The following is a 14,677-nucleotide window of genomic DNA, read 5'->3' on the forward strand; positions in this document are numbered from 1 at the left end:
CCGCATTGCAATTTATCGCAAAAATGTTTGCCAAAACGTTGTAGAAAATCAAACTATTCTAAGGTAAAGTTAGTATGCTCTCTTCTATCCTCAAAGCCAGCTATTTTTATGAAAACGGAGCAAAACTGTTGGAATTGCCTTACTCTTTCAGCCGGTTTTCGTGTTTCTTGCCGACATTCGGTACGCATGCTTTCACGAATGCAATGTTTTCGTGCATCATAAGTGTATTGGGGGGGGGGGGGGGGGGGGGGGGGACCTATGATCAAACGATTCATAGGCCCGTTCCCCCGACCGCTTTCCATTTGCGTCGAGCATCATACAGGATGTTCGATTATTTTAAACGCAGAGCACGCGTACGGGCTGCTATACACTACCTAGTTTTAATTACCGAGTTCCCTACTTGACTAGTTTTGTTTTTTTCTGTCTGTCCCCTTTCGACTGTTAATGATTTTTATAATGTTTATTACTTTGAATATAAGTAGACTGCGTAACAAATGGGAGGAGGTAGGTTTTCGTTTTCTGCCTGCTACGAAAGATCCGTTATTTATGCATTTCCTTTCGCTCCCATGGAGTACAGGTTGGCCCGACGTAAACTTTTGCTATTCGTCCGCGATCGTCTGCATTATGTTGTCTTGTTTCTTTTTCCGCACTTGGTCTTTCACCATTTTTCAATCCATCGATGGCCTGTTTAAAGTAGGTTATGGTGTATTGTCGTTCTGTCTTTTTTCCGTTTTGTTTTTTAACCTTTTTGGTACACTTGTACCTGGAGTTTCTTTATGTTGCATGGAGTCAAAAGCAAAGTAAGCCTATGCTCATTATACCACACGAGCTCCACTTGTGAAGTGATGTGGCAAAATGTAAATGCTCAAAAATTGTAATACTTTTCTCCCTCGATGAAAGTTGGCTGGACGCCACAGCTTTCATCCTCGTTTATGTACCACTACGCTGAGTAGTAGGCAGATAATGACTCTCTTTGAAACACAGATTTGTGATCTAATGTGTTGAACGTAAACCCGGGAAAGGCAGTATTTGGGAGCTTATGTTAGTTGCGCGCCTACCGAGTGTGTGACTTTAAACCTATGAGTATATGTAATGATAAACGGTATAGCTTATGTTTTTTTTTAGGTAAAGGTGTTTTTTGGGACTGCTGCAGCGCACTACTCTTCCCATTCTTTTTCATCCACACCCTCCATCCCATCCTGCTCCAGCTTGGTGTTCATTGGCATACGAGCACTTACAGAGTTTTGAATCTGAAACAAAGTTAAACCTAAGTTAAAAATAGTTCATTTGCTAAGATTTTTTAAGCCAACGGCTTTCGGCGTACCTGCTTTTGTACATGCTCTGGAGCTGCGAACGGCTTGTGAACATTATGGACCACAGGTTCGACCTTTTTCGGCGTTGCAGCAGTGGCCGACGGTTGCACTGACGACACTGGAGGACGAAACGTTACCAAAAAAGTACATTAGTTTAGTGTAAGCAGAATAATGGCAAACAGGTGGCTTACATTTTTCCATGCCGGCCGGCTGCAGACTGATGCGGGCAGGCTGGACGTTCTTGCCGGCAAACCATTCCGCGGCGGAGATGGTTGGCTGCCAGAGCACCTTCGTGTCGGGGAACAGGTCGTCCTGGAACAGTTCGGACTTGACGCGCGGTGCGGAAAAGCCCAGCGGCTCCACCGAGCTCTTGGTGAGCCGGTACGCTTTGGCGAACTCGACCGACGCCACGTCGCACTGGTTCTTCGCGAGGAAGCTGAGCCCCTGTGTCATGGTGGTGCAGCGATGGTGCGACAACGGGCATATGAACGGTGCCTCGTCCGTGATCTCGAAGCAGTAGATCGTGCTGTCGCCTTTGCCGGTGGCGAAGAGCGTTGAGCTGTCCTCGTCGTAGTACAGCATCAGGATCGAGGGCGAAACGTCCAGTCCGATCATGTGCATTGGCGTGTTGAGGTCAGTCTGCTTGTAAACGTAGAGTTGTCGCTCCGACATCCTGCAGAACAAACGAGTAAATTTAAGGGTTTCTTTTTCAAATAAATCTCATCGATTGTAGAAAGGTAACAAATTTTAACAGTAGAATCTAAAGAGCGGTGTTTTTGGCCGCAACACAATTTTCGTTTTTAACAACTCGTTAACGGGAGATTGTTTTTCAACAGTAAAAAGGCTTTTCATTAAATAAAAAATCACATCAAAGAATAAAAATAATTCAAACTTTTCTGTTCGACCAGTTCCGAGAACCAAAATGACCAGGCTCAAAATCGCATGTTAAAAAAATAGTTTAATATGTTTACGAGGAAAAATGACGCATGAAATCATTATGCGAAAATATGAAATAACTTTTTGAAGGTTGCTTAATTTACTTTCTAGCGCACACTTTTTTTTTAGCTAAAATTTTTTCTATTGAACATATAAAAGTTGAAAAAAAGTTGAATGAAATGTGACCCGATCTTTTCGTTTACATTGAGCTCGCAGATTGATGTACAGGTACGCAAATTTACTAAATAGAATCCGTTCATGGATTCGACATTTCTTTTTTTAATGACGAGGTTATACCGCATTCAAACAAAGAGCGTCAAAAGTACCGCTCCAAAGTATTTTAGCAAGATTCCAAATGAATGTGTTTTAATGTTAACCATTTGTTAGAAACACTTTCGCTTCTAACGCCCGCTGTCAATTCGGCTAAGAACAGACAGCCTGATAAAATTGATAAACCAAAAGGGAGTTTCATCGATCAGCTGATCGAGAGGATCGATGACCCTTGGCGTCGGCTTCGACGCACGAAGGTTTTAAATAGGGCTCGTTTCAGCGCGATGAGCCATTGTGCAAACATCAATTGAATAAAGACTAATTGTTTGGTTCCGCACCACAGCGGTTCCGAATTAGTTTCTGATTTTCTCTTGTTCTTTTGCAACAGCTTCTAACACCTTTCGTTGTAAATTATGGTGCAAAACGTCCAAAATGATGGATGAAATGAAGCTAACATAAATCAAATATTCCAAGATAGAGGCACGAAACACAATCTCTAGTTGGAGTAGGCCTCCTTTGGGAGGAGAGTTATAGTTATCGATGGTATATTATAAGAACGGTGGTAGTCACCCTTTCTTAATACCAGGAGGTATCACGCTACCAGATCATTACGGCATAAAGTGAGTGAGTCTTACTTGTCAAAGCACGATAGTACTAGATACTCTCCCTCCAATGCCCAAACGATGCGGGCGCCACGCGATGCCGCTGGAAGGGTTCCTTCCGAGACGGGCTTCTCGGAGCAGCGTGGTTCGTAGATGCGGATGCTGCCATCCTTGGAAACGGTAGCACCGAGCCGTCCGCACGGGCTCCAGGCGAAGGCCAGCGTCTGGTCGGTGTTGCCGACCAAGCAGTAGCGTTCGGTCATGGTGTGCAGGTCCCAGATCTTCATCGTCATGTCGCAGCTGGCCGTCAGCAGGACGTTGCCGGCGAGCGGATGGAAGCGGATGATGCTGATTTTGTCGTCGTGCGCGGCGAGGGTAGCCGTCGGCTCCGTTATCGACTCGGTCAGGCCGCCGGCCGGGACCTGCCACAGGTTGACCTTGCCATCGTCGTACGCCACCGCCAGGCGGGTCGGATCGAACGGATCCCACTGGAAGTCCATGACCTTCTGGACGCCGATGAGCGTTGGGATGACGCCGTCCGGCAGGCGACCCTTACCGGGGAGCTCGAAAACGGCAATTTTGCCGCCGTTCCCGGCGATCGGCACGGCCACACGCTCCGGGTTCGCCTGGAAGCCGTCGCACTCGCACGGCACCTGGCGGCTCATGTTGCGGATGTCCTCGATGTGTGTGCTCTTATGCCCGGGGACACCCTGCAGATGGCGGAACTTGGATACGCGCCCGAACACGGTCGACGTACGCTTCGAGCCCATGGTCGACGAGTTGGTGGTTCCGCTGGAAGGCGGCTGGCTGCCGCTGGTGCTATTGCTGCGCTTCACCGTTGCATGCGGCATGTTTTCCTTCGACAGGTCACTACGGTTGCGCAGGAAGCCCGGTTCCGTGGAGGGCGGTGCCATCAAGGTGGAGTCATCCGACGCCTTCTGATCATCGCGGTCGATTGTGGTCGCTTGCCGGCGCCTAAGGGTAAGAAATCAATTCAGTTTGAATATCTTCCATGCGCCCCCTGAGATGCTCGATCGTACCGGAGCGGTGTCGGGGAAGCTTTCTCATCCTGCACGCTTTGCGAACGTCCTTCGAACATACGTCGCCTGTCGGCCAATGTGGACCGGCCGGTGCCCATTCGCTGGAACTGCCCTTCCCCGTCGGCGGTGCTTCCATCAAACTTGTCAACCGATTCCGACGAAGGCCACGTTTCAAACATCTGTTCGTTTATTACAGAATAGAAGGTTCATTAGAGTGTGTGTTCGCACAGTTGAATTGAATTTCAAAATTAGTATAAAAATGAGTATAACCTTGTCGTTTTCGCCGGGCTGCAGCAATAGTAAAGCCGTGGTCAGCAAAGTGAGTTAGTAAGAAAAATGTTGCACAATTATTAGTATTAGTAGGTTAAAAGATTAGTAATTTTTTATCGATGAAAAAGAAGAAGAATATGTAGTCGAAACATGTTAACCAGAGGTGGATCTAACTTTGAGCGTTCGCGAGGTACCTCGAGCCCCTTCCGATGCCATTTATCACATATAATTGAAGCTCTTCCATTTATCATTTGTGTCCTTAGGATGGCAGTTTTTTTTAGTTAGTGTTTTCTGGCACTGTGATATTGCTTTATTATTGCGTTAATTTCCGCCTTGGTTGAATATGTATTCGTTTGTCCTGTTTCGGTATTTTCTTAAAATTGTTTTGATTGGTTAAGATTGATCATATCATTTGATGAAATTAAACAAAAAATTGGAAAGCGAATCGCAATCCAATTTTCAGTTGTAAAATAATTCAAACTAGCTTTAATAGAAAGCGTTAATTTAGATTCTTCTCGAGATATTTCCCATTCACCGACAGATTAGTTAATATTTTTTATATGGTATGAGACGGAGTTAATAAACATATTCTAATTGATAAAGATGATGGATCGATATGTTAGAAAAACATGAGTTAAATCAAGTAGCCGAGCGCAATCATAAGACAATGCGGGAAACATGTTCAACGAATTATAAAAATAAAACAAATACGTCCACTTTGTATAGTATTTTGTATAGAAATATTTAGGACAACTGGAAGATTTAGAGGGTCTTCGATTATCCCACCGCTTAAGGCCTGGGAATGAACTGATCCGCCTCTGGTGTTTACAGAAATATAATACATAACCCCAACAATCATCCACCTCATCCATCAGTGATACTATTGTTAATATCATGTGCACGTTATCAATAAGAGAAATATGCGTACCATGACGCGCTCTGCAGTTGAAACCCGCTGCGGGCTACCGTTGCTTGCCGCCTTCTCCCGTAGCTGGACATTGTCCGGGCCATCTGTCTGTCCCTGCTCCATCGGTTCGCCACAGTCGGCGGAAGCACTGTCCTTCGAGTCGTGCTCCTCCGAGCCGACCTGCTCGAGCGAGTGGTTTCCGTTCTCTGCCCCGTCCTTCTTGGGAGGCTGCGAACCGGGTGCCACCGGAACGTGAAACACCTTGTCCAGCGAGGCAGCCGTCGAAAATTGGGAAAATGGCTTCGGCCCAAGGCGAGGCTAATGGAGGAAAATAAGAGCAAACAAGATTAGTGAAGAGAACGAAAAGGTAGACACAACAAGGGTAGACAAACAAAAAAGAACGTATGGGAATGAAGATACAGGAAGATAGGGAATCATAGGTTATTAATAAATAAATAAATTGGTGGGTAAGAACTACAGTACAGAACTAAAAAAGACACACGGCTAAAAATAATAATAAATTACTTTGCATGTGAAATACAAGGAATAATAATGTGTTGGAAGTGAAAATCAATTCAAATAAAAATAAATATTGTATACACTAGCACCCAAATTAACTTAAAAAAACGGAACATCGTCGCAAAACAGTGCCAAATCATATAACAAACAGACAGTGGCGGAATTGAGCGCTGATAACCTTGTTTCCGGTGGATCTTGGCCGCGGAGAAGGGCGAGGCATATTATCGTTGATTGTAGCGTTGATGGCGGTCGCGTTGTTGGTAGTGCTGGTGGTGGTGGTGGTAGCTGGGCCACCATTCGCCGGCTCCTCACCGGACACCGTGCGAGGCAACGGCTTCGGTGCTGCCGTTTCACCCACCTTCTCCGTCTCCGAGTCGAACGAGGACGGCTTGGACGTTCCGTTGCCGTTGTCGTCGATTGGCAGCGCAGTCTCGCCGCAGCGAAACTTTTCGAACGTTGTACTGATCTCATTGAACTTTTTCGATAGCTCTAGCTGCTGGTCCATCTTGGACTGCATATCGAACTGCTTTAGTTTTGCCTTCATCGGCCGGGCGGACGACACTACTACTTGGGTACTGTCGTGTCCGCGCGAGTTGGTAATGTTGTTCACCAGCTCGTTTAGTGGACCTCGCAGAATCTTTGCAATCGATTAGACATAGGTTTTTGTTGTTCAAATGTTAGTTTCGATAGAGGAAAGTGAGAGAGAAAAGGGGAAGATGTAAGTAAAAGTCGGCTAGTACGTTGCTTAGGATGAAGATACCATGTTTTGTGCGTGTATAACACCACCGTTTTCATTCACAACTAACTTCGAAAAGTAGAGGTGGCTTTCTACACGGGCATTACAACAATGCCTTCATTCCATTCCAAGAGAATGTCTTTTTATATGTTTAGTAAACTATTTCTATTTTACTTTTTCCACTACTAACGTCGCAAATATTTTAGAAAACAATATCAGAACTATTGAAAAAGTGATATCAGTTGAAAAACGGGAAACAGAAACTGATTGAAACTGAATACACATCAAATCATCAAATCAAATTTAACTGGTCGGGTGTGTCAGGAGAAGGATTGAGAGTAGTGGTGAGATGCTGCGTCCGCTGGCTAGTCAAGGACCTTTTTATGGACGAGAGAGGCGACTAGCTGATGGACGTAATCGAAGGCGTAATAAAAGGGGACTCCAGCCGGGACACGTCGCATTTTTCGGTTCGGAACAAAAGAAGAATGGACACGTGTAAATGTGTTTAACACTCGAAATCGAGTAGATTGAAAAAAACGTTTTGATTGAAGTTCAATAGAAAGAAACTCGGACATCCGTTTAACAAATGGTAGATGAATTTATGATGACGAATCGCTTTTTAAGAGATAAATTTAGAAGACAATTTCAAATTTTACTATTTTTCAAAACAATTATCAGATAATTTTGAATAAATAAAAGTAAAAGGTTGATGAGACCGAACAAGGTTAGGTAAAATTAAAATTAACTCATAGTGACTATCACTTCGTAATGTTGATGAGGCAGAGATAACAAAATTTCTTTTAAATCAAAGAAACGTAAGAAATGTTTGGGATGAAAATATCGTATTTTGCGTTATAATAACACATTATTCAACCACACTTATTAAGTAAAACAGTAGAGGCGATTTTATACACGGGAATTAGTTTTACTATTAGTTGTACGATGTAAGAAAGTGTTTCGACATAATTAAAAAAAAATGTTAGAAAATTAAGAAAATGAAATCCAAAGTTTAAAGAGACCGAATAAGACTAGGTAAATCGCAAATTAACTAAATATGACTCGATCACGAACAAAAATCAATTCAAAAGATGAATTGTATAAAAAAAAGTTGTTTTAAGGAAAATGGTTTGAAATCTTTCGGGTAGTATTTTACAAAAGTTCACTGTACACACGCAAAACACGGTCTGTGTACCAAGTATTCCTTAAAATAGGTGTTTTAAATGTTATTTTGATTAGTTTTTTTTTTACCAACCTATTGGTGTACGCCGAAAGTTAAAACCGAATAAATCAATGAAATTGTGAAAACTTACAATGATTGGAGCATCCCCTAGCTCACGCTTGGCCGGATCGAGGCTGATCTTCTTGACAGTTGTGTTTGCCCCGTTGAGCCACTCGGGAGCGGTCAGGTCGGTCTTACAACCGGTTGTGTCGGGGTACAGATCGGCATGATAATCCCGGTAGGACTGCAATCGAAAATGTGACAGATTTCAGAAGGTGCACATTATATTAGGATGTGTTCGAGGCACTTACCTTCCTCGGCACCTTGTACGTCACGGGAATGACCGCGTTCAGGGTGAGCTGCATGATACGATTCACCTCGCCTTCCATGACTTTCAGTGCTCGCTTCGGTGCGAGGCAGACACCGCGGGTCGTTTGATCGCCCGAGTGTCGGATGCCCTCGATCAGATGTGGCTCCTTGTCGGTCACCTCGTGGTAGGTGATGCCCGTGTCGCCCTTGCCGGCCAGGAACAGCATGTTCGTGTCCGGGTCGTACAGCGGCATTAGGACGCTGGTCGAGGAGTCGAGTGAGAGCACCTTCTCCGGCGTGCGGTAGTTGCGCAGATCGCGAATCATGACCTGGCGCAGCCGTGACTCATCGAAGCCGGTCGTCAGGACGCGGTTCTGATCCCCGAGCCAGACGATCCGGGAGTCGATATGGTTCTGGTGGCTCTCGGCGTCGAGCGTGATCGGCGAGGCAATGCGTGGGTCTAGCACGCGCACAAACTTGTCCTTACAGCTCGTCGCACACAGCCGGCCATCTGTCTTCCAGCTGAGCGACTGAATCACGTCCGGGTGCTCGTCGTTGACTACAAAGCAAACAAATACACTGGTGAGCAAAGGATTGGTTTCGTCGGAGCGGAGATCAGATCACTTACAGAATGCCTCCTGTTCCTTGATCAAGTCCCACAGGAGGACGGAATCGCTGGCGGTGCCGGTTAGCAGACAGTCGGCGGTCGGGTGGAAGCTCACCGTCTCCACCTTGCGCTTCTTGGTGGAGAACGTGCACTCCGGCGTCGAGGTGGACTGCTCCAGGCCCTTCTCTGGAATGTGCCACACCTTGACCGAGCAGTCGTGTGAGCCGGTCGCCAGCAGGCCGTCGTGGAACGGCGAAAAGTCCAGGTACGAAACCGTGTCGTAGTGGGCCTGCAGCAGCGGCAGCGCCTTCCCCTTGCGCCCGTTGTACGTGAGCGGCAGGACGGCCACACTCGAGCCGACGTGCTCCCAGTTGAACGCGATGAAGGCGGCAGACGCGGCGATGTTGTTGCCGTACGTCTGGTACGAGCCGACGATCAGGTCCCGGAAGCACATGTCGAGCGTCGCCGCACTCGGGGCGGCGTTCTTGTACTTCGACGCCTTGAACCGCCAAGCCATGGTTGCAGGGCTTACTACGCGTACCGGGCTGGGGGGTGTGTCCCGATTCCGAGCTCTTCACCTCGCACTATCTCTACGGCCGTTTGTGACGTTGGGCGTCTTCAGGCGGTTCCGGCGCGTACCTTGATTGAATCGGGGTTGAAGTTGAATGAGGGCGGTCCGTCCGGATGACTCACAGGCACAATTTACACTGCCGTTGATGTGACGTTGCGTTGGTCTGCTGCAAACAAAAGCACCAGTTGCGTTTTATCAACCCTGACCGGTAAATAACTCACTGATTAAAAACTGCCATCCAGATTAAGGCCATGTGGAGGCGTTTAGTTTAAAAGCACAAAACTCAATGAAACACGAACGTAAAGTATGAAGCCCGTTCTATAAAGACAACGTTTTTTTAAAAAGGGACTGGATATTTGTTGTTTTATGTTTGTGCCTTCTTGGCGCAAATGTACAAGATATGTTACTGGAAGGGAAGCTACTGCTCGGAGAAAAGAGCCTTCCTGTGTGAGGAGTCGCTGCTCATGCCTCATGCAGCGGCAGTAACAATTGTTCCAGTGAGATAAAAAAAAAAGCTGATACACACACAGCGACTACGGCGCAAGCGCACTGCATCCGAATGACACTGCTGGACAACAAGAAAATGAAATTTAAAAAAAAAAGCGAAAAAATGCATACGGCGATAGGCGTCGCCGCTACCGGCACCAAAGGAGCCACTGTTAAAAGCCAAGATGGGTCGTCGATAACGCTAAAACTGGCCGCAAAAGGGAGTGAGAGAGAGAGAGAGATAGAGAAGCTCAACCGGAAGACCAAAAGCGGTCGTTTGGAAGACGGGCAGAAGAAAACAACGAAGGAGAAAAAGGAACGCACGCACGCACGCACACGGGATGCGGCAAAGGAAACAGTTAAAAGGACCCGACGCGAACCGGGCAGGAGGAGAAAAAAAAACACACACGGAATGAATGAAACACAAAGAAGGATGGTGCTGCTGCAGCTGCATATGGTTTGTGGCAACTTTACCGATTGATGCCCGTTTTTTTTTTTTTTGCCGTACACACTTTTATCTCCCCGTTGCAATATGTGGTACGTGTGCGTGTGTGGGTGTGTGCCCGTGTGGGTGTGGGCCGAAGGGGATGACGAATTTGACTGCTGATCGAAATTCTTATTTTTTCCCCATTTGTTTCTCACTGCTTTTGGGGACACTTGGGAAAAGAAAAGCTTTTTCCAGCCGTGGAAAGCGGAGGGCACAAAGGAGGGAGCATTTAAAACCAACCAAAACCGGACGATTTGGTAGGAAAACAGGGTGTTGCACTTAGGTTTTCCATTGGTGAGTTTGAATAAAAAAAAAACGAACCGGTCGGTAAAGCGTTTTCCTGCCGGCATCGTGTGGGGGTTTTCCTTCGCTCCTTCCGAGCAAGGATCTTCACACGCACCCCTTTTTGGTAGCATAACTTCACGATTCACGATAGCTAGACGGCAAACCGCGGAGAAGAAACGTTTTTGTTTCCCTACTCCATTACTTACTTAAGGCTCCGTTCCCTGCACACTTTCTGTTTGTTATCGCTGTTGACCTGTGGAAAATTCGGTTCCGTGCTTTCCGTCGTTGGTTGCATCAAATTGCACCGGGTTGGGCTACACTGGTGTTTCGGTTTTGATCGCTGACGGGTTGGCTTCTATCTCGTGCCGACCGTGTTCTACCTGCTAGCTGGAAAACGTAGCGCCAACCGTACACTCCATTCAACCGTACATTCAAGACAACGACCGATTCGCCAGTGAGCTTGCAATAAGCCCGTTTCCCTTGGCGACGCGCCTGCGTTTGCGCCTGTGTTGGTGAAGGGCGGCGTTTTTTTTTTTAAGGACCAACCCGGCATTAACCAATCAACCAACCGACCCGACGTACGCATAGGTGACTGTGGCAAAAACAGCCAAACATTAATGTGATGTTCTTTGTACCTACACAGGCGCAACGGCTACACACCCTTCGGGGAAGGCAGTGTGCGTTCTCGGGGTGCACATATGCATATGTATAAACAACCCCCCGTGAAGCATGAATGGAGGCGCTACAGCATATTTACGGAATAATTTCCAAATCTGCCATCTTTAAATCACACATACTTCGTCGTACGATTCGGGGGCGAAAAGTATGCTCAACCATTTCTTAGCCATTGAAGTCCTTGCGATACCTATCGCAGGACACTTACTTCGACGGCGTGAATAAAGTTTTATGGGATTGGGTTTTAAATTATGTTTTCTTTTGTGATAACAATATGTGTGCATGCCACATCAACATCTTATCACGAGTTGTGTTTGACAAATGTTAATGTTTGCTAATAAAGCTCCTAACTTTCCTCGCATGTTTGTAGGAAAGAAGTCTCCTCACAGCTACATGCATGTGAGCATAAAAACCGAAACCGAATGAGCGTCTCATAAATGGATGTGATAAGGACAAAAATAATGTTTTTTCAATAGCTTACAACAGTTCAAGAAATACACATTTATTTATCACCGTATCGTGCCGAGATCATAATTCACTGCGATTTTTCGTGCCCGCTCGGTAAGGTCACTGACGAATCTTTCCCTTCCACCGCGCTGTCGTCCGTCTTCTTTTTGGCGAAACGACAAACACCTCCAGTGCAATCGAACGGGAACTTGGTCGTATCGGCTGGAAGGACGTTTCCGTCTTTATCCTTCTTCTCCCACGGATTCCAGTACTTCAGCAGGATCGGTTGCACGAACTTGTGCCAGAGGTATAATAGCACGGGCACGATGAAGCACGGCACACATACCATTTTCGATCAAGTGATGAGTACCTTCTTATTTACAACGAATCGATCAGATCGTAGAATACTTCGTCGATGTTTTTTTTTCTGTTTTTATCCTGCTGATCTTGCCCGAAACAAAGAACACTGACAGCCTTCTGGTACGGGTAAAGCATAACAAACGTCAGATGATTGTGACACTTGGCTACAGTATTCGAATCATACCACCGCTTCGGTTAGCCGCGAGCCATAGATTCACTTGAAAACGAATTATTATAATACAAAATAAGTTACAACGTATGGAAATAAAGGTTAACTTTGAATACAGAATACATTTCCAGCCTGACGCTGTTGGCGAACGCTAAGTTGCAGTCAATCACGTGGCAGTCACATAAAAAAAACTGGCATATGGGATTACTTATAGAAGTAGACAAGTTGTTGAGACTGAATATAGTTATTGCCATGCAATTCGTTCTTATAAGAGATAGCCCTTGCCCGCAAACCATATTAAAATCCACCACCCGTTCTGTCTTGACGCTTTATTTATTTATGTTTTTCGTTTGTATCACATCGAGTTTATTTCATTACCATTTTATGCTAAATATTAGTGTAGGGTGCGGGCTAGCAATTGGTTTAGCGATTGTATTAATTTTGATGCATGAATTAAGTACTATCCATAACCGTAAGCGCAAACGACACTGCGAATGCCGAAAATCCCAAATAAACGCCAGCGAGCTTACGGGTCCATCCTTGTCTGCACAAAATGCTCGAACGGAACCCGTTGTAGCGTTAGTGAACGGCAATTCATTCTGGGATTTGGGCTTTCTTAACGTCATGCGCGCTAAGTTTATATATTTCCTGCACCGTGTGTCCAAGCCTATATTGTTCAATATCAATCCATTTTCGTTTTTATTTCATGCCTCATACCACTTCTACTGTACAAACGCTCAACATAACTGTTGGCTTCTTATTCGTTTTCATTCATTGTATAAGAATTTGTTAGAAGAATACGTGTATGTACATTCGAAGGTTAGTAAATATATAGTATTTTGTTTATACATACGGATGTGTATATTAAATGTGTTCATAGTTGTTATGTAAAATTGCCTTATATCTCAGTGATCCGTTGTCATAGTTCGGTTTCTATCCTCAATGCCCCACCCTGTTTTCATGCTTTAAAGTGTGCGCGCTTAGTCAAAGCTAGCTGCGCTAGCTTTTTACTCACACTGTAAACATTCAAAGGGTGGTGCCCTAGAACAGATTAGTGTTACCACTCTATGGTTGATCTGATTTTGAGTTACACGTAGTACATTTACACACATAGAAGAAACATCACGGCTATGATGGGGGCTACACGTCACGACAGTAGCAACGTATTGAAAGTATGGTTTATGCTTCCCCGTTGATGCTTTTATAACTCCTTTCGTTTGATCTTCGATAGCGAGTGTAGTACTCTACAATACTTGATGCCTCTAATCCCTCCATGGTTCACGCCTAGGATAATGTAATCACCTCAGTTCATAGTCAGTCGATCTTAAATTATGACTACGATGCTTGTGTGTGTGTTCATTTGGTGCAATAGTATGGTAAAACTTATCTATGCGATTCAGTTATGCATCTGCTAATGTTTTCCACCAGTTCTACTAAATTGATATGTGCTTTCTACTGTACAACATCCAGTTTGAATGAACTTATAAGAAAGTTTCCTAGAGGAAAGAAACATTTACCACATTGCATGAAATCAAATGATACACAAACAACAAACTATCGCTTTTATCACTTTATGCCGCACCTGCTAGAGAGTTATGAGTCGGTTAAATATCCAAATTTTGGTCCAAACATTGGATGTCCTCGTAAGAAAACTTATTTTTAAAAGCGAAGCAGGCATTTATCTATCGAACTATAGCTTGTTGGCTTATGGAAGCAAAAGAAGACCAAACCAATGTACAAATGTTTGATGCGTACTCGTAAAAACCAGACCTTTTGCAGAGTGAAATCACATTTGGGAGATAGCTTTGCTAATATTTCTAAAATTCTTATATTTAATCAGTGCGATTGATTTTCGTTTTCACTACCTCCGTTGCCGACACATGCTTGATATTTTTGCTAGTTGGTACGCTGAACATTTCGGACATTTCTATAATGTATTGCGTCATTTATGCGTTTTGTCTTGCACTATGGCACATGTTTAGAGACAATAACAAATTATTGTACACGAGCTAAGTTATCTGGTTAACATTCTCTATTGCACCAACAACAGCAGTCCGATTGTTGCGATAAATTTATTTTAAGAAAGCACATATCCGTATTCCTTAATGGGCGCAAAGATAAGCGGTTGCTTTGAGGCGACTGATTTTAAAACTGATTGGGTCTTCATAACAGAGGATCTCTAATGAATAATCATTTTTTAAGGTTCTCTATTATTAGGCGGGTCGGAATTAAAACCATATCCGTTGCTTCCCTATACCCGAGGATTCCTCCTCGTACGCAAAAAGGGAGAAAACCTAATTAGCCCTTAATGGGTTACGCATGACCAAAGACGGTCGTTATGCCAAAGAAGAAGAATATTATGCCGTCGGCTATGAAGGAGTCTAGATCCAGTACTTATGTTATTCGTTGTATTACTAACAATTCTATCATCTAATTGTAAATATGTTACATCAGTTTTTTTTTTTCAAA

General features: G+C 44.7%; 2 protein-coding genes across 2 annotated transcripts; both read right to left on the reverse strand.

Annotated features, from left to right (window-relative positions):
* Window positions 1-1,037: 1,037 nt before the first annotated feature.
* On the reverse strand, window positions 1,038-9,245 carry LOC131291023 (coronin-7). Its single transcript, XM_058320214.1, has 9 exons — window positions 8,750-9,245; window positions 8,124-8,680; window positions 7,904-8,056; window positions 5,360-5,656; window positions 4,162-4,340; window positions 3,155-4,096; window positions 1,505-1,986; window positions 1,325-1,431; window positions 1,038-1,250 (listed from the first exon to the last, which is right to left on the reverse strand). The coding sequence occupies exons 1-9, from the start codon at window positions 9,243-9,245 to the stop codon at window positions 1,158-1,160; spliced, it is 3,306 nt and encodes a 1,101-aa protein (XP_058176197.1). The 3' UTR covers window positions 1,038-1,157.
* A 2,522-nt stretch (window positions 9,246-11,767) lies between these two features.
* On the reverse strand, window positions 11,768-12,028 carry LOC131291024 (UPF0729 protein AGAP000931). The gene has a single exon (XM_058320216.1). It carries the CDS (start codon window positions 12,026-12,028, stop codon window positions 11,768-11,770), a length of 261 nt encoding a protein of 86 aa, XP_058176199.1.
* Window positions 12,029-14,677: the final 2,649 nt, after the last annotated feature.

Source organism: Anopheles ziemanni, chromosome X (genome assembly GCF_943734765.1).
Source record: "Anopheles ziemanni chromosome X, idAnoZiCoDA_A2_x.2, whole genome shotgun sequence".
NCBI lineage: Eukaryota > Metazoa > Arthropoda > Insecta > Diptera > Culicidae > Anopheles > Anopheles ziemanni.